At 40.0% G+C, this 20,753-nt stretch overlaps 1 protein-coding gene across 2 annotated transcripts in view; it reads right to left on the reverse strand.

Moving 5' to 3' along the window:
* The window catches only part of LOC129191045 (CD166 antigen homolog), a 74,785-nt gene extending 67,751 nt beyond the window's left edge, over nt 1–7,034 (reverse strand). The window contains exon 1 of one of the 2 annotated variants that reach the window (XM_054794001.1): nt 6,662–7,034. In XM_054794001.1, coding sequence (XP_054649976.1) covers nt 6,662–6,728 — 67 coding nt within the window. In that variant the 5' untranslated portion in view covers nt 6,729–7,034. The remainder of the gene's footprint in view (nt 1–6,661) is intronic. The other variant, XM_054794000.1, reaches the window with a different exon arrangement.
* Nucleotides 7,035–20,753: the final 13,719 nt, after the last annotated feature.

A 20,753-nucleotide genomic window follows, 5' to 3' on the forward strand; every position in this document is an offset into this window, starting at 1 on the left:
TAAGTGTGTACTTTTGTGACAGTAAATAAAATATCTGTTAATTAAATGCAAAAATCCTTTTATTTATTGATGCAATAAATCGTTGGACAATTTTACCCAGTCAGTCATTCAGAAAGGGATGTAGCTTGGCTTACTTTTCTAATGGGATGTCTGCTTATGCACACATTGCCACAAAATCCTCAACAGACTTTAATGTCCGTGCTTGTGGTGAAGGAAGACGTAGCCGCCGTTATTGATGTGAGATATTTTTTATGACACCCTTATTTTCTTTGCACAATTAGACAGGATGTGGCAAACAGCGCTCTAATTTTAAAGGCCGGATGTGTGATGAGAATGTTTGCTTATTTCACTCCGAACTTGCCTGACATCAGCGGGCACCTTAAAACACTCGGTCACATTAACAAGCGGTAAAACGCAACACGGTGTAAACACACTCACACACACTAGCATGTTCTGCTAACCTAAACTAACGCAGCTAGCTTCCATCTACGCTCCATAAGAGGAATTTTTTTGCCAACTTTCGCTGGTGTTTCAGGTAGCCGTTTGGACATGTTTAGTTTGGGAGGCGGCAGGGAGATTCTGCCGTGATTGAGTGGTCCGCCAGGGAAATAGTTCCCCACACAAACGTTCCATCTCCTCATGATGACAGCATTTCGTTCACATGATGTCAATTTCCGCGAGATTCCGTGTTTTAACGGTAGATTCTGTTTTTATTGGCCAATTCCGCGAAAATCATAGGGCTCTACAGATCACAGCAATCCTAGTTTTACATGGATCCTTACACAACTTTGTATATCATTAAGATTCAAACGCACCCTTTCTGAGATGACAAGCTTAAGCATTGACCTCATTTATTATTTCATCGTTTACATTTTTTCAGTGTCCTTTTTTTTGTCCAGTAATGCTAGAGATGTGAAATAAGCTTGATACTTAAATGCAGGCTTTGTAGCTGGTGGAAAAACTGCACCCTCTGATGGGAAGTGTCACCAGTCTCCCGCCCCCTCCATTTAATTTACAGCCTGTCTGAATGTTTTGCTCTTGTCTGGGGTGGAGCATGTGTGCCCACAAAACGTCATTGTCAATCTTGAAAAGAGTGACGGTGGCAATGTGATAAAGTGTGCATACACTGGAGGCTGCCGCTTTAAGACAGATGTTCTGTTCCCACTGAGGCCTTATGTTGAGCTTTCGTAGTATGGCAGACCTTTGCAAAGGCTAAAAATTATTTTTTTTTAATCCTACTTTGATGTTGAAACAAATCTTTCAATGCAACAAACAGGGAAAATCATAGATGACAGCAAAATGAACTGACTTCAGTCCACTACATAATCCTGCTAATAACCAAACAACACACTTAATCCTGGAATTGATACATCATTCAACTGTGTATTTCCTGACATAAACCGGCACATCCTCCATAAGCATTCTGGAAGTGTAGCCATACAATGAATGCAAATATCCACTGAGTGAGTTTCATTCTTGTATTTCACTGGCTTTGTGTTTGCGGTGCGAGTTAATGGAGCCGCTCACGCAACTGGGCTTGCCGCCCGACATCCCTGCAGTAGGAATCCATCAACAACAAAAAAAAACCCAAGCATCACACATACGCCGATACTAGGAAACAATCCACTTCACACCTGCAATCCACTCACACTGGCACACAATCCCAAAGAGGATTTGAGAGACAATAGTGGCTACCAAATGGAGGTAAAACATCCACCATTATAGTGTGGTGTAATATTATACATGGGACCATTGTTATTTAGATGAATTAAAATGTATTTGGCATCTGATTTACAAGGTTTGGCCTAATTGGCGGAGAATTTGACACACAGCAAAAAACAGATTTGCATCACATTTTGCCCAAAAACAATAAGAATTTCAGGCTGAAAGGTGGTAACCATGGAGTGGAGTCAACTGTAACTCTACACGTTTATCAAAGCTAGCGTGTTTGACTGATATTGTTTATACTGGTTAATGCAGGGGTGTCCAAAGTGTGGCATTTGCGGCCCGTGGCTTTTTTTTTTTTTTTTTTTTTTATTGGCCTGCAGCACATTCTAAAAATATACTTTAACAAGAAAAGTAAAAAAAAAATGTAAAAAATTCTATTAAACGTTTTATTTCTGCAATGTGCCACGGGCCCATAAAAGACAAGCTGCGGTCTGCAAACGGACCCTGAGCCGCACTTTGGACACCCTTGGTTTATGAATTTACGTAACGACGGAAGAGTGTCTCCATGGCACTACCACTAATCATGACCACTAATCACTTGGGCTGGGCTGCACGCTTTTCACCCCAACTCCCATACTCCCCAGACTGGTGAGGTGCCCTGCATATCTGGATCTCCACTCCTGCGGCGAATGCGTCACCTTTCATGACCGCTTGCATTTCATTTGTGAGTAAATGCATGACGCAAGGAACACTTCCTTTCTTTTGTGATGTATTGCAGTTAAAGCGGTGGCCGTCTTGCATGTCCCTGCACAGCTCCCATCGCATGCACAGTGTTGTGTGCAATAGTGATTGGTCGCTCTTTGAAGTGAAGGACGGGAGACGGTTCTTTGAAGTGGCCGAGCCGTGGGTTTTTTTCCCTCATCTTTTTTTCTGTTCTAGCCGCATGTGATTGGTCAAACTGTGTGGCGCCGTGTGTGTCGACACTAAACAGAAGCGGGAGGGAGGGGTTACGCACACAAGCAAGCTGGAAAGGTGAGGAAAATGAGCAACAGGAAACAAAAGCTGAGGCACTTTGCTTTTGAATGCTTTTCTCCACCTGGATGCTAGTTTTTTTCACATTTTCATTTGGATTTGGTTGTGTTATCCATCCATCCATCCATTTTCTATACCACTTCTCCTCTTTAGGGTCGCGGGGGCATGCTGGAGCCTATCCCAGCTGACTTCAGGCGAAAGGCAGGGTGATTTGGTTGTGTTATTTGACTGTAAATAGTTGGAAATTTATAGTACACAATCAGATTGGACCTAATTTGTCTGGGTTTTTGTGTTTAATACTGTAATTAGTTTTTTGTTGCAATCCATGTTAACATATAAATGAAGTCATATAAACAATAAGCCAGGGGTGTCAAAATGTTTCCTATGAGGGCCATACACTGCATGCTAAGATGTTATACATATAGTCCAAGAAAAAAAATGTACCTCAGCTTTTTCATATATGTGAAATACTACAAACATGATGTTATTTTCCTCATATTACGTATTTATTCTCATAAAATTGTTTGAGTTTTTCTTTGAGTTTTTTCTTGTTAGAATGTGGCTTTTTTCTCTTAATACTGTATTTAAACTTTATTCGCATAAATAAAGTTTTTTTTTTTAATTTTCCAGCTATTTCAACTTTCTTCTTGTAACTTACGTCACATAATAATGACTTTATTCCAATAAAATTTTCACTTTATTCTTGTAACATTATAACCTTTTCCGCAACCTAATATTCCTCAAACTGCAAATTCATTCTTTGTTTTGTTTCTCATAACATTATGACTTTTTTTTTTTATTACGTCTTTTTTCTTTAATATTTCAACTTTATGCTACCATACAATATCACTTGATTCCCACGAAATTATGACTTTTTTCTGTTTAGATTACATTTTCTCTTAATATTTTGGCTTTATTCTTGTAAAATTGCTGCTGATTTTTCCACTCTCATTGTTGTTGGTTTTTTAGTTTTCTTCTTTTTTTTTTTAATGCGCCGCAGGCCGATAACAGAACAGCCGTGTGCCACAAATGGCCCCCGGGCTGCTCTTTGGACGATCCTGCAATAAACATTTGATATAATTATATTTTTACATTAGAAATTCATTTTACACGTATTTTGGTAAGATATCAATTTAAGCAACAAGAAACTCTTTGGAGCCGTCAGAGAGCCTGTTTCCATACAAAGATTCAAATCAAAAAGCTCTCTTTCTAGAGAGCCGAACCAAAAGAAGCAGCTCCCTTAAAACAGCCAAAATTCCTACGACTAGTGTGCAAATGGGTGTGGAAAATAAAGATGGCTCCAATGTAGTCCATAACAATGTCCCTGATTTTACATCTTTCATTTTTAATGCATATCGTGTGAGACTTCCGTACACCTCTGTACCGAACCGAAGCCCCTGTAGCAAAAAATCCGATTCCGAAGACACGCACCAAACTGGCATACAAATACATAACGACCTACTGTATTTTACCAGCAGTATGTGTACACGTGATGGTAAAAAGTGAAGTACACATATACGTAGAAAGACCTTGCAAACATGTCAGGACTGTATAAGAATTTCGCACAAAGGTTTGTAAGGGGGTAGCAAAAAGGGAGGGAGCGTGGTTGGTTGCGGGGGTTCACCAGCTTTCTTGTGGGGAGAACAGACAAGATGAGGCATGCACACAAATCCACAGGCTGGCTCCCATGCTATGAAGCCTACAATTAACTGCTCCTCCAACATCCTGGCGTACAAGTCTGGACGGGACAGAAAGAAAGGAGAGGGCATCTATCTCAGGTGAAATTGGGTGCACCCCTCCTATCTGAACCACCAAGCCCTCCCCAGTCAGCAAAGTCCATTAGCAGCGGGAGAGCCCCACTCACTCGACAAGTAATACCAGCTGTGACACCGAGCGTTCAGAGAGCGGGGGGTGAAGGGTGGGGTGCTGTGCTGGTAAGGTGGAGCCGATGGAGTGAACAACAAAAAGAAAAGAAACAGATGCATCTTTCGAGACTATTTGTTCTTAGAGATTTAGGGTGCTTTATGGGGGAGGGGTTTTCAGTAGAAAATCTCTAGGGAGGGGTCTTATTTGTCTACATGCAATACACAAGCAACACAAGCTTTTTTTTTTTATTTAATTACAACAGGGGTGTCCAAACTTTTTCCACCCAGGGCCCCATACTAAAAAAAAATCTAAAGATGCGAGGGGTATTTGATATTTTTACATATTTGTTTTAATATAGTAAAAAAAAAAACATTTTTTTGGTAAAAACGGCATAATTTTTTGTTTGAAAATATTTTTTGGTGAAAAAAATCTTATTTTGTAGAAAAAAAATAGTTTTTGTTAAAAGCAAATGTATTTTTTGTAAAAATGTCTTACATTTTTTGTTAAAAATATGTCACAACAAAGTTTTGTGTAATTATCAGCTATTACTGTAGTATCAACATTTCAGCTATTTGTCTTCACATTATGTATTTTTGCCTAATTTTGTCCAATTTTTGTTTAATTTTATTTGTACATTGGGTCGCAGGCCAATAAAAAACAAGCCACAAATGTTCCCCAGGCCGCACAATAGACACCCCTGAATTACAACTATCAATAATTCAGTTTTGGAGAGTTGCGATCATTCAAAAGGAACCTCAAGCTGGACTGACGCGGCGGCCATCTGTTGTGTGCTCACACACATGTTTACACCATCACTCCTAAACACACACACGCGGGGCCGTAAAGTCTGACCTCAACCCAGTGCACTCTCCACTGGTCACCATGAAGTGGCACGACACAGTGGTGTAAAAAACATTCATTCATGTCCTCTCAAATTAACTACCTGAGCCTGAGTGATAGATGCTGCGAGGGGGTTCATTTACAGCAGGAACCACCGTGACGTGACAGAGGCGGAGGTCAAAAAAGCAAGTTCAACCTCACCTCCCCTCTTTCCCGAGTGCGCGCCACGAGCTTCTGCGCAGGCTTTTGCTTTATTAATGTCTGACTGCTACCTGTTGGCCTGCAGGCAAGGAAACTGGTGTAAAAAGACTAGCCATCCAAGAACACTCATTTCAAGTTCCAGTCAAATGTAGCCACATTCCAGTTAATACTGCTTTCAGACTCCATTAAAACCTGTGCCACCGGAGGCCTGACCTTTGTGAACATATCAAAAGCAAGCCTCACATCATAATCCCAGTAATCCAAAGACAGGATGTGCTAGACTTAAAAGAGGAACTACAAAGACACCATGGTGATGTCATAGCGTGAGCACATGCGATGACTAGTGATGGTATATTTGCTTCATAAGGTCATTCTGACTCAATCACTTAAGTGAGCCGGGTCACTTGAGTCACTTGTTGTAAGGTGGAAACACTGCCAACGCAAATGACACCAGCCAAGTCTGTGAATCAAAACACCTGATCTATTATGTCTGCATAACGAGTCAATGAACCATTTCAAAAGAATCACTGAGTTTGTGGTGTTTCCCGTGAGTCTTCCAACTAGAGGACTTTCTAATGGCGACCTCAGAACCTGTGATTCATATTTCAGTTCAAGGATTGGCCCAAAAAGCAAGGCGATTCAGGAGCTGACCAGCACTTTTGTTGAAGCAGCCACAAATTGAATATGTCACATGATGTCTGCATTCAAAATCTATCTACAGTATATAGCAGTTACACTGAATAATAATGAGTGTGCAATGATTTTTTTAATTGTTCACGATACAGAATGAAAACATGATCCATCAAAGAATGAATGAAAACAACACAATTTAAGTCTGATACACTAAAGCAGAATGCAGGATATGCTGGTAGGATCAAAAAATGTATTCGTTTTTAAATGCCTAAGAAAGTAGGGAAGTTTTCGACGGCACCTGCACGCGCGCCAGGCGGGACGTGCCCACACCTGCCGCCAGTGCGGAGCACACGGAAGTAGCCCACGTCTACGGGAGCCACTTACGAACACTATTTTACTCATATTTGTTCGTTTGTCTTACCTTGGCAGAGCAGCGTGGTGAGGATGAGGACGAGGGAGCCCACGCAGCCGGCGGACAACAAGTGCATTGTGTGGCGTGGATCGAGTCTTTGCAGATCCTTCGAGTGGCAAAAAAGAGTTGTCGTTGTGGGGCGATGCAGATGAAAATGTTGGCTTCGAAATGATCCTCAAAGGCGTTCAGGTTAGTTTTTTTTGGCGGGAGGATGTTTCTCCGTAGCTCACGAAGTCACGCTCGCCAGTTGTGGTTGAACAGGTAATTGTGGAGAAAGGCGAGCAGAGCAGAGCTGAGCGAGGAAGGGATGTGGTGGGGAGGGGGGGGAGAGAATGCGTTGAAGCCACGCCCACTCTCCCCCCCTTTAGCTCACACTCTCACACACTCACCCTTCCAGCTTCACCCCCTTCAAACAAGTGCTCTCCACCACCCACCCACCATCTTACAACCTCCATCACCGCCACCCCCATCATGTTCCCCTCCTACCCTTCCTCTCAGCCCCTTTACACTTATCTCAAACATTCCCCCCCTTTTTTTTCTCTCTTTATCCCATTTAAACATCTGCAACACACACACACCCGCGAGGGGGAAACTAAACCGCCACAGTATGAAATTTAACTAGGAGTAGTCGAAGCCCCATTCAAACTGGCAAGTGGATAACACACACTCATCAATTCAATGTCAAAAACACTCTGCATCTTCAAGATAAGTGCAAGGAAGCAAGAACCGTCAGTAAAAGTTAGTATCAAGGTTGTTTATTTGTTAATTTCACCAAAAAGAAGCGACACACTGAGTATGTGAAGTAAATCCTATTAATCAGTTCCAGGCACCCAAAATATGAACAAAAAATGCATGTTATAAATAATAATTCTAGGAACTGAACTACCTAACTGAATTTTAAAACAACAAAAACAACATCTTTTATCATTTGTGATCTGTTTCGTTAACACCTTTACCCCTTTCTCAACTTTAGCTTCCTTGATTTCTTATTTCTGCGCCAGGATGGAATTTATTGTTTATGCGGCAAACGTATTCGTTTGTGATAACGGAGACAGTGTACGAGAACCAAGGCAACATTTTTGACAAAAACAGAACGATGGTTTGACTGTATCATGTATTACCATAGCAATCACCATATAACATATGTGATGACAAAGAACCCAGAACAAACCAAGAAATCACAAACAAATCCTGTGTGAAAAGTGTGTAAAAGCTTGCAGAATTTGACATTGACAGCTGACATTGACATTGACAACCAATAAAAAGTTGATTTCTTATTTCTTCGCCAGGATGGAACTTATTGTTGATGCGGCAAACGGCCTAGTCTGTGATAACAAAGACGGTGTATGAGAACGGAGGCAAAATTTTCAACAAAAACAGTATCACCGTTTGACGGTATCATGTATTACCACAAAAAACAACATACATCATAACATCCCATCCATCCATCCATTTTCTATACTGCTTCTCCTCATTAGGGTCGTGGGGGTATGCTGGAGCCTGTCCCAGCTGACTTCGGGCGACCGGCAGGGTACAGCCTGGACTGGTCGCCAGCCAATCGCAGGGCACATATAGACAAACAATCATTCACACTCACATTCATACCAATGGACAATTTAGAATCACCAAATAACCTAACCTGTTTTTGGAATGTGGGAGGAAACCGTAGTTTGCACGGGGAGAACATGCAAACTCTACACAGAAATGCCCAACGGAGCCAGGTCTTCCCCATCTCCAGACTGTGACTGTGTGGCCAACATACTAACCACCAGACCACAGTGCGGCAGCATATAACATATGTGAATTAATGATGAAGAACCCACAACAAACTACGAAATCGGGTGTGAAAAATGTGTAAAAGTTTGCAGAATTTTACATTGACAATTGGCGACCCAATTAAAACTTCCCCCCAACCCATTTTGGGTTCCGACAAGTTTGGGAAGAGTTATTTATTTGTTAATTTCACCAATGGTAAGTAAGTAAAAAGTGAGTCAGACTCGACTCACAATTTTGATGACTTTGAACTTGACTTGACAACATCATCAATCTATATCTCTTGGACTTTGACATCAAAGTCTGGAACCAATTAACCACGATAAACGAGGGACGACTGTATCTGTGTTACATGTATGCTAGCATGTCTTCCAAAGTATTCTGATAGGGGGCGCTACAAATGTCATTTACAGTGGAAAAAAATAGGACACGCCATGGGCCTTAGACATTATCTTATGATCCAATCTTACTGCATTCAAGACAGCTTAGAAATATCATTAACATCTCATTTGAAGCTTACGACGTCTGTCCTCACAATGTTCCAATCAAACGTTAACAAAAACCATGGCTGATGACAGCGATAAGCCTGTGTTGATTCTGTTTGTTCATAAATCATTTGACTGTCGGCAGTCTTTCTTTCCATCCTTAAACATTTTTAAATAACACATTTGACCAAATATATACTGTTTCTACATTTGTAGTTGTGCCAAATAGCAATATCTAGTAACTAATGAATACAGATACATCTTTTTTTTTAGTGTTTTAGTACATCTCTGTGGGTCATTTTTCTGTGATTTTAGATTTCTGCATCTGCCAGTATAAAAGCAAATAGAGCCCATTTTTGATGAGATGGTCAAAATATTAGATACTACTCTCAGTTTGATGCAGTACAGTCGTACACTATTGTCAAGAAGAACCGCAAGAATAACCGATTGGAAAATTACACAGACTATTTGATATCACTCTTGATTTGCATATGGTTTCGCCAAATGTTGTGGCTGGTGAGTGTATGTTTTCGATCATGTCATAGGGGCTTTCTTTTGTCTCCAAAAAGTAGGCGATTTGTGTGGGTGGTGAACAATGTGCAGAACACCTGGTGCACACACACGCACACACACGCCCACAAGCGGGTGAGGAAGCATCACACAGCCGTTGGGTGCCTACAGGCTGCTGACAGACGGTTGATGGTAATTAGGCTATATAGGATGTGAGTCTAAAGTTAATCATAATGAAGACATTTCCATTTTAATAATTCAGCACTAATTAATAATTGAACGTACTGGTCATATCTTCTTACTTTTTTTGGAGCATGCAGGATGGCTATACAGTAATTATTATCCATATAAAGACCACTAATAGTTGGGATTAATGCGTGGTACGGAGGCATGTTTCCACCTTTTTATCTACAATAAAACCTCCATAGTCAAATATAATTCATTCCGAGACGATGGTTGACTTCCAAGTTGACTTCCAAGATAAAAAATAATTAGGGAATCACCCTCATAAAACATTTATTCAGTCAATAAGTAACATTCCTAACTGTCATACAAGTATAAACAGAAGTTAATTGTATAATAATGCTAAAATGAAGTAAAACTGCTCCTTCTTCTGAAGAAGCCCAAAATGAGGAGGCAATAGGGAGGTGTTTTTGATGGTGTTGTACAGTATGTCTGTCAGCAGGCAGCACACCTTCAGCGGAATGGGGTGTTTTGTTGGAATTGTGTACCGTAGTACCTCGGTTATTATGTTGTTCCAAAACCGAAATGTACAAAAACTGAGGTGAATTTTTTTCCATAGGAAATACAGTAATGTGAATCCAACTAATTTGTTTTAGTCTCCCAAAAATATTAACAGAAAATATATTTTACAGAGAATAATTGTAGTTGTACATGCAGAAAACAATGCAAAATAATTGTTAATGAGAAGTGGATGGCACAGGGGGTATGCCTTAAAATGTCTAAAATTCAATAAATTGAGTATAAGATGGGTAAATGCAAGTTCAACAATGTATAGCTTCAGAACGAACAATCAAATGCATGGATAAAGGATGGAAACATACTTGAAGCCCAGATGTGAAATGGGCTCTTGAATTGTATTCATCCATCCATCTATTTTCTATGCCGCTTATCGTCATTAGGGTCCCGGGGTTATGCTGGAGCCTATCCCAGCTGACTTCGGGCAAGAAGCGAGGTACCCCCTGGGCTGGTCACCAGCCAATCGCAGAATTTTATTCATTATGGTCTTAAAAAAGTCTTAACTTTGACTTGTTGAAACGTGACACGGTGGAACTTATTGTTAATGTGGACTTTCCCTACATCCTGGCGAGATCGAATTCAATAGTGTTCACCGTCTTTATCAAACTGCTGGCACGCCCAGCTTTTTACGAAAACCGAGACAATGTACTAAAACCGAGGCAAAATTTTTGTGAAAATTGTTGACGAAAACCGAACATACAAAAACTGGCACGTATGAAAACCGAGGTTTGACTGTAATTGGTACTCACCATCGTTGGGTGTGAAATAGAATTTCACAACTTCACTCTATCACCGGTTTTCAAAAATATAAATTAATAAATCATGCTGATAAGTGGTTGAATATGGCCTATTAGTAATAATAATAAGCTTTGCTTGTCTTTGGAGAAATATTTTTCTCCAAGATTTGTAAAAATTAGTATGACCTTTAGAAGTTCCGTAGGGAGTCCAGCATGAAATCACTGCCTTCCTGTGCTTACGTGCCTATAGGTGTCATGGTTTCCAGCCACTGTTCCCATATGAAACAACTGATGACACTTTCCTGTTAAAGTAAAACAGTTCCATTTGAGAACTGGGTAAAATGTCATTGAAAGGGCTGCAGATGGAATGATTTGGTCTGCCACTGCATGACCATGCTTGTCTGGTCACAAGATGTGTGTTTGTGCGAGTTCACAATGTACGTGTGTGTGTGTGTGTGGAGGGAGGGGGAGTAGTTGTTCCTCATTCTGGCTGTGAAATTAATCTAGGTCCGTGATGGTTTGTGAAAAAAGAGTAAGGGCACCGGCTGTGAAAACCTAATGCAATTTGATTAGAAGTTAACTGCAAAGCAATATTTTTCCCACCTGGCTGCACTATGAGGAGGGAAAAAAAGAGAAGTACAGTATTTGGTTCTTTTTTGTGTTGGTAAAAGTGAATTACTAATGACGAGGCCTGAAGCCTTGTGTTGTGTACCAGACATCGTTTTCATGATTAAGAATCCAGGAGAAAACCCTAAATATGAAAAGGAAACAAAGCTAATTGCGGCAGGCTCTCCAATATATCAGGCAGAAGCTTGTGTTCAAATTTCACATCTCGTCTTTTCTCCTCTCTGGAATAAAATGCACCTGCAGCTTAGGTTGGTTTTGTATTCACAGGAGAGCTTTTTTTTGTTTTTGCTGTTGGTTCCCATTGCTGTGCAAAGAGATTACAGACGGAATAATGAATTACAATATGTCATGTAATCTTGCAGGAAATGCCACCATTCCGACTGTCTGTTATTTGATGAAAGAATGAGCACTCTTATTTTGACATCTTTGTGAGGCATCTTGTGACATGGCTCCTGCCAACAACGTACAGGCACACAAACAAATGCAATGGACAGGAGGGGGACAGAAATGACAGCACATAATTTTTTGACATTCAAGGATCGCACCTTCAGAGGGGAAATATGCAACCCCCACTCTCTCACGCACACACAAGTTGGATCATCTTGCACATCTAATTTCCATACAGTATGTGGGTTTCAAGTTTAGAAATAACAACATACAGCATTGCTGTAATGCATTCAGAAACCAGAGCTGTAGCTGCATCAAGAACAGGTCTTGTACAACAACAACTGCAGCCATAAGAAGCATACAACCACACAATGCATTACACAAGATTTCATGATTTCTTTGTGTTTTCACACCTTTTCCCGCATACGGATTAATAGAAGTTGAAGTATGACAGGCAGTGTTTTTCTTTGTTGTCATACAAGTGTAAAAAGAAGTAAAACGGACCTTATTTTTCATTAATAAACATTTCATTTAATTCATAAGTCATAAACGATACGGGTGAGCTTCTCTCTGCAGATGTCACATCAGTCAGCGACATCAGTCAGCTGATTACAGCTCATTAACCTCCCCTCCTGATTTGCTGTTGGGTCCAAACAAAGGACCATAATTTCCCGACTATTCCCGACTATTGAGGCCACCTGAATATAAGACGCACCCACTAAATTTCAAGATACATTTTTGGTATTCTGTCTATAAGCTGCAAGTGTCCATGTCATAACATGTGATATTTAGTACACAGAAAAATGTCACACAGAAAGATTTTTTGAACTTTTAATTAAACAAATGTTGTTGTTGTTTTTTATTTAAAAAAACATTTATGACAATAAATGTTTTTTTCAAAAAGTGCATGTAACACAGCTAGTTAAACAGTAGCCTACCAGAAACGTCATTCACCGCTGTCTTCATCTTCCTCCTGTGTCTTCTTCAGTGTCGGAATTGAACAGCCTCATAATTCCTTTGTCACACACTTTGTCGGTCTCTCTCTTTCGTTGTCGATCTCAGTGTCGCTTTCTTCTTGACTCTATAAATTCAGTGAGCCCAGTTTAGTGAGTAAGTCTGTGGTTGATAGTCTTGCCAAGTTGATAGCGATGAACTGCAGGCCCACAAACATAGTGGAAGACGAGGGGCTAACAGAAGTGTTGCAAACTGTGTCCAATGACCCATCATACAAGCCATCGTGCAGGACTACAGTGACAACCAAATTCAGCCAGATGTAGGATGGCAAAAAGAAAAATAAACTTAACATTTTGATAGAGGATTTGCTCAACTGTGATGCTATAACAGAGATCAACGAAACACAGCTGGTTCAGTGTTCAATACTGTACTACTTCATTACTATGAGTATTACTCGAAAAAGTATTCTTACTGTTTTTTGATGTGTAAACTTCAGCGCTTTATATGGACCTGCTGTTTTATTTTTTGCATTTTTTTTGAGTATTGACAAACGAGCACAGCAATATCCCCCACTGGTGTTCGAAACCAAAAGCTGTCGGCAGCACTTGGGACTAGTCTCAAATACAGGTACAACGGAATGTAAATGGCTCAGACTGCATCTGTTCAAGTCTGTTAAAAACAATGAATGCCTTTATGAGGCCAATTTTTTTTACTGTACAGTGGGACCTCGGTTAGCGTCCGCCCCAGTTAGCGTGTCTTTTGGTTAACGTCAAAACTGTATGTCACATATTGCCTCGGTTTGCGTGCATTTTCCGGTTAACGTACAATATGTCTTGTTGTGTTGTTAATACGCTGTGTGAGTCCAACTGTGTTCTTAATGTATTTTTTAAAATCACAAATCACATCCTTGTTAGTATCCTACTAGTTAGCTAAACAAAATGGCTGAGTTGGACCTTCTGGAAGGAATTCATGACGCTGATCAAGGATCCACTGTATATTAATATTTTGATCTGCCACAATAATGGCATGAATTGAAATGAAAATATCTCAAGGAGACGGCTTTTCTCAGCAATTTTTAGGTGAGATTAAAAAAAAGATTAATTACATCAGTTAATTACAGATAATTAATCTCACAATTATTTAGTCTCTTGACAGTGTTAGTAAAAATAGCCATATATTTAGGAGTATTCCCTTGTTGTCCCAAGGAAGCAGCAAATATGTTGTCTTGTCGCCCCGACCCCAACTCCTTTGCTTGATTCGTCCCTCCCTCTCACTGCTCTGAACAGGTTTTGGTGAACTGTGTCAAGCAGCAAACAGAGTGACCCTGACATTTTGAGAGTGGCTAAGGGAGGGGAGAATCCACTTAATGGCCACTCCTGTTCTTTGGCCAACAGCCCCTCTCTGGGTCGATAATTGCTTCATTAGTTAATCTGATTGAGTGCCGTAGCAGACTGTTACCTCTCTTTCTGCAAAGAGTATGTCTTTTATTGATTTCATTGTTCTCTTTCAGAGCCTAACTTTTCCCCCTCAACTAATCCTCCCATTTGCACCAAGAGAAGGTAAATGGATTTCTTTGTGTGAGCACCCCTTCTGCATCTATGGTGCTCTTATTTCTAAGGCGATCAATAGGGAACACTTCTTGTTAGCGCCAGTGAAACAAACTGCAACCCCAAAAATGCCCATACACTCATTAGCCACAATATTAAGTGTGCCTGCACCGTTTAATGAGCTACATTTAAAAAAATCTAACTTTACAGCAGCGGTGTCCAAAGTGCGGCTCGGGGGCCATTTGCAGCCCATGGCTGTTTTTTAATTGGCCCACAGCACATTCTGAAAATATAAAAACTAAAAAAAAACAGCAAAAATTGAAAAAAAAAAGTTGTGATCTAATGAGAACAAGTTGTAATTTTACGAGAATAATATAATATTATGAGGAAATATAATATAATTTTAGTAGCATAAAGTTGAAATATTAAAGAAGAAATATGTTATTTTTTAAAAGTCGTAATATTATGAGAAACAAACAAAACAGCAAATAAAGCTCTAACTTTTGGAAAATTAGGTTGTGGAAAAAGTTATAATATTACAAGAATAAAATAAAAATATTATGGAAATAAAGTCATATATATAGTATGAGAAGAAAATTTACAAGAAGAAAGTGGAAATAGTTGGCAAAATAAAAAAAACCCACCAAAGCTGAAATGGAAAAAAAAACAGCTATAATTTTACAAGAACAAAGTCAAAATATTATTGGAATAAAGTCATAATTATGAGAACAAAATTTACAAGAAGAAAGCTGAAGTTGGACATTTTTTCAAAAAGCACCACAGCAGAAATGGAAAAAACAGCTATAATTTTACCACAATAAAGTCGAAATATGAAGAGAAAAAAGTTGTATTCTAACAAGAAAAAAAGTCACCATTTTACAGGAATAAACTAATAATATTATGAGAAATTTTTTTGTATCATTGAAATATTAAAGAAAAAATATGTTGTTTTTTAATTCGTAATATTATGAGAAACAAACAAAACAAAACAAGTTTTTGAAAATTAGGTTATGGAAAAAAGATTTAATGTTATGGAAATAAAGTCAAAATATTATGGAGATAAAGTCATAATATTACAAAAAGAAAATTTACAATATTATTTAAGAAGAATTTTGACATATTTGGAAAATAAAAAAAAAACAACAGTCAAAACGGGAAGATGCAGATGCATTTTTAAAAAAATGTATACACCTTCTTAGCATATCTGCATGTGTTGCTTTACAAAATATCAAAGTGGCAAAGTTGCATCCTTTCATTCTTCAATATGCGGCCCTTGCTGGAAAAAGTTTGGACACCCCTGCTTTACAATTTAATGCTGCGTTTCAAGTTATTAATTGAATAATCAGAGGTTGCATTTTCGGTGATTCAGTAGACGTCCACTGCATCATACTGAGTCTGATATTTAGCTTACTCTATTTAACTACATCTCTGAACATTACTGTATAATGACGGGCTGTTTACACAACAGAAAAAGGTTTTTGAGTTTAAGGGCCAGGGTGTGTGTGTAATCTTTGTAAACCACAGCCTTATCAGCATGCTGCAAATGGACAGTATACTGTTGCTCTGCATCATCTGCCGACCCGACTCGGTTCCAATGATTCCCTTGTCTCCTTTATATCTCTATTGTCCCATTCCCCCGCCCCCTGTTACTGTATGTCCCTTCTTATCAGCTCCCTGCATTCCCCTGTGCTCTCCCAGCTGTGCCTTTTGTACACAGTTAGTACTTTTTGTGTCTCTTGGGATCACTCATTCAGTTGCGTTCCGACTCAGTCAGCACTTGGTTCCGCCTCAGCTAGAGATGCTCCGTATTGGCTTTTTACTGATATTGTCCAGCACTTTATTTCTGATACCGACATTAACGGATACCGATATTGGCAGCAGAGTTTACCTCAAACTAATCTCACATCTCAGGTCATGAATGAACACATTATGCTTCTTTTACTGCGATGCCACTGGATGCATTTCACAAGTAAACAGACAAGTAAAAGACAGCTCTGTGCAGAGAGGACATTTGAGTTTGCTGATGTTGTTTTGGTGTGCTTGCGGCCGCCTGCAGCCCATTTTGCTTTTGCATTAAAGAGATTGATGATCGACCACCTCCTCGTTATCCTTACAGTGTCAGAATAGACGTTACAATACCATTTTTATCCTTCATGATGGTCACCACAGTTAAGCAGTGTGTCTGCACTTGAACCTCACATAGTGTATTGTTCCACTGTAACTAGTTCTCCAGCAAGTCTTGGTTTTAAAGGCCAAGATTAGGTTTTCATTCATTCATGGGGGCGCGTTCGTAACCACGAAACCCAGTAACACAGAACACCGTTAGCCGGGGATCACCTGTACTAAAGTATTCAATCTCATGCCTTGTTCACACGGGAACGTTCTTGGGATTTTTTTTTGGCGGACATCACTGAGTGAAAACGATGTAATACACAAGGCACACCAACGTGTGGCGCTGTGAACAGGCACGCAGACGGAACCACGTGATACTCCAAACCATAGAAGAAGAAAGAATGAATGCATTTAAGTCCGTTGTCTTCCACTTACGAGAAGTGGAATTACTTCTGTGAGACAGCAGAATGTCAGGAAACTCTCAACTGAGGTGAGCCATGTCTATGAAAATATTCAGATGTTATGTTGGCTTGTCGTCAAAGCTCACTTCTGGTCACGTGACGTCAACGAGGTGGCGGTGAGTGGGTGACGTCATCATTCTCGTATTGCCTTGTATACACAGCAGCGCCAAGTTGGCGTTTTCAGATTTTCCCACTCTGGAAGCTGTTTTCAAAAAATACAGTTTCAGGTCACCCAGAACGCCTTTCGTGTGTGGATGACAGGCTGGAACGATAAACTATTTTACCGTTTTGACCTGAAAACATTTCCCGCTTAGAGGTTCTACCAATGAGAGAGTGAGAAAAGCCCATCTATCCAACCGTTCATCCATCTTCTTCTGTGTATCTGAGGTGAGGTCTAACTGCAGCAGGCTAAAGCCTAGGTCACAATCAGACGTACGATTTTTTTGTCCCTGGCATTTTCGATGTTCCTCAAATCGCTGCATTTTTGTGTGTGTGTGGAGAACATAGTTGTGGGGACAATGAAGGAGTAACATCTCGACACACATGGAAGACGTATGAAATATCTGAACATGTGTTACCTGCACTAAGTAGGGTGTACGTGTGGCGCACAACATAGTTTGTAAATAAGATGTACAAAAAGTTTACATTTTGCCCAAACCTGACACCAGCAAAACGTACAAAAGGCACACGACGATGTGTAACCAGAAAAAAACGTTAGCGCCCGTAGAGTTTGTTTGAAATGGCAAAGAACCTCTGCGGGCAGTCGGCGGCCAGTCTACAACTCAAAAATCAGCACGTCACACGGGCGCTCTCTCTCTTCTTTTTTTTGCACATAGAGCGGTCGTATCAGCCCGTACGACCAGTTGTGGCCCAGGCTTAAGCAGGGCATCTCCTCCTGGTGGATCCCGAGGTGTTCCCAGGCCAGTTGAGAAACGTACCGGTAGTCTCTCCAACGTATCCTGGGTCTTCCTCAAGGCCACTTACTGAACACCTCCCCAGGGAAGCGTCCAGAAAGCATCCTAACGCTTGTACCCACGATCTTGTCCTTTCTGTCACTATAGTGAGAAAAGCCAATTTGTTGCAAATGACTATTTTTGCCAATAGTACAATAATTCAGCCATAAAGATAGATCTTAAAAGAGTGTCTCATATGCTCGTTTGATGGAAATAGTTTTATGTGCTCAGCTGTATTGTCACAGGACAATGAAATGTCCTATAAAGGGAGCTCTTGGTCATACTGCAAAGGCCTATCTCATTTTATTTCATTCTCTGTCATTGCTCTACATTTTATTCTTTCATTCTTATTGCCACTATTACATTACATGGGCACTTAACGTGAGCATGCAACTGTTACTCGCTGTGGTTTATTGTCAGACCGCCTTTGTCCCCTCGAGTGAGCTTTATAGTCAGGGTAATCCTTGCATTGAGGGTGTATGTCGGCATAAATTTACCATGACAAATTCCCTGCGAATCCATTGTGCTCGGTGAAAGAAAGTGATCCCATCAAGAACCTTTCTGGAGAATTGGTTCCTCCAAAGACAGACTAACGCTTGCTGCAATACCTTGTTTTTCAGAACCGATTCAATTGTCCTGACAATTTCACACTTTCGATTATCAGTGTATTACCTCCAAATACTCCAAATGTGAAATTTTTTTAAAAGCAAAGTATTGTGGAGATGGTGAAAGTCAATTATCAAAAGGGCAGTTCAGATGTGCTACAGGTGAAATGCTTTCAGTCAGTCTGCATCCTATTCTCTGCGTGGGATGCAGCTGCTACTGTCTGATATGCTCAGCATGGCAGGCTTCGCCAGCGCCACCGCTACCTCGTGTGTCTGTTTTTTTTAAATTACCTGGCTGCATAAATGTAATTCCCCGGCAACATGAAAGGCGGCTACCTCAGTCCTGATTGTGTTGACTGGTCCGCTACAAGCATCTGTCAGCTGCCAGTGTTGTTTGTTTCTCACCTAAGCCTGAAACTATTTGTTGGCTTGTCAGTTAATGGCGGGGCCATTGCCGGTTGAGTCGGCGGCTCTTAAATACCGCCTGCTGCCGGCTGTCGCTTTGAACAACAGTAAACACAAAACACACAAATTCTTGTTATCCCTCTTTAATACGGTAGCGGATTTTCTGGGAAAAACTTCTATCATGCTCTCGTAACTATTCACGACTTCTAAATGCTCCATGAAATTAGCACTTGAACAAAAGATGCAAACCCTTTTAATTAAAAAAACATCAACCTGCTGTTATTTCAAAGGCAAAGTTGTTGCAATAATTTCTCAGCCATTGAAGGTCTGTTTCTCCAATCCAGTGGAGAAAACTGAGTTTGATTCCAGCAGTGACATACAACCATTTTATACTACCGAGTGAAAAGGGCGCATCAGAAATACAGTAATCTCTCGTTTATTGCGGCTAATTGGTTCCAGACCCGACCGCGATAAGTGAAGGCATGTATAAGCGAAGTAGGATTCAATATTAATACATTGAATATTTTCGTAGTTGGAGCATAGAAAACCTGTTCATGACCTTCTAAATACCATTTTTAACATTATTAAAGCCCTGTAGACATTAAATAACACCCCATAGTCACATTTATACTTTTACGTTTTACCTAATATCTATAAAATGGACATGATAAGCGATAATAAGAAATAATAACTCACACATTAGCATTAAGAAAGTTTCTTGTTGTTGCAGCTGGTTTTGTTTACACCACATTGCGCAAGTCTGGCGTGCAGGCTGCAGGATCTCTGCAGGGACATAAAAAACGGCCGGCACTTTAAGCATAGCAAGCTACCGAGCTAACTGGTTAGCCTCCAATTTGGGGAAGAAAGATAAAGAAGCCAAAAGCTTACCACTTCCACACGGAATGGGAGGAGAACTATGTCATGTCGGACCATGGCTGACTCCATACAGTGCAAGTTAAGGTAATTTAATGTAAGGTAACGTCTCATCAATGTCACATTACTGATACCTAGTGGCCAGAATGCTACATATGACCTGTCTTTCAATATTTTTTGACTAATATTAAGCCATAGTCAACCACAAAACAGCAATCATTAATTCCTTCATTCATTTATGAAAAACCAGGATGGAGTGAGGGAGCGATGTTCGAACCACGATGTAGTGAGGGACAACTGTATCTAGGGATGAGTACCAAAAGTCCATACCATAATGGCACTGGTGCTGACGTAGACGGTAGTAACCACACCGGAAAGTATCAATCAGTCAATCAGATTTTATTTCTATGGCGCCTTTCATACAAAAGACATGTAACACAAGGTGCTTTACATACGAATCAGTTCAACAGAAAATGACCTCGATACCGTTCCATCCCTACCACAAAAATAAAATCAAGTAAGAGACAACATGTAGCAGATAAAACATAAAAGAATAAAAGTGATTAAAATCATCCTCAATTAAAAGCTAGGGTAAAAAGATACATAGATATCACTGCTTCATTTCGGTGCTAAATTAATAGTTACTATAAATTAATCGCACTGAAATGAGGCAAAAAAGAGGTATAGGTTCCGCCGTCTAATTTCAGAGCCAACTGTTGTCACGCTGGATGTTTTTCACAGGACGTATATTATTATTGATGGATTATTGATGTTTATTCCTAAAGTATTAGCAGATAAAGGAACCAAAATATTTATGATACAGGACCTTGATACATGATGATTAAGAAGATGGTTAAAAATGTTCAGTGCAGCAGCTTATCCTTCACACCATACAGGTCGGGACACTGTTATG

Source organism: Dunckerocampus dactyliophorus, chromosome 12 (genome assembly GCF_027744805.1).
Source record: "Dunckerocampus dactyliophorus isolate RoL2022-P2 chromosome 12, RoL_Ddac_1.1, whole genome shotgun sequence".
NCBI classification, from domain to species: domain Eukaryota; kingdom Metazoa; phylum Chordata; class Actinopteri; order Syngnathiformes; family Syngnathidae; genus Dunckerocampus; species Dunckerocampus dactyliophorus.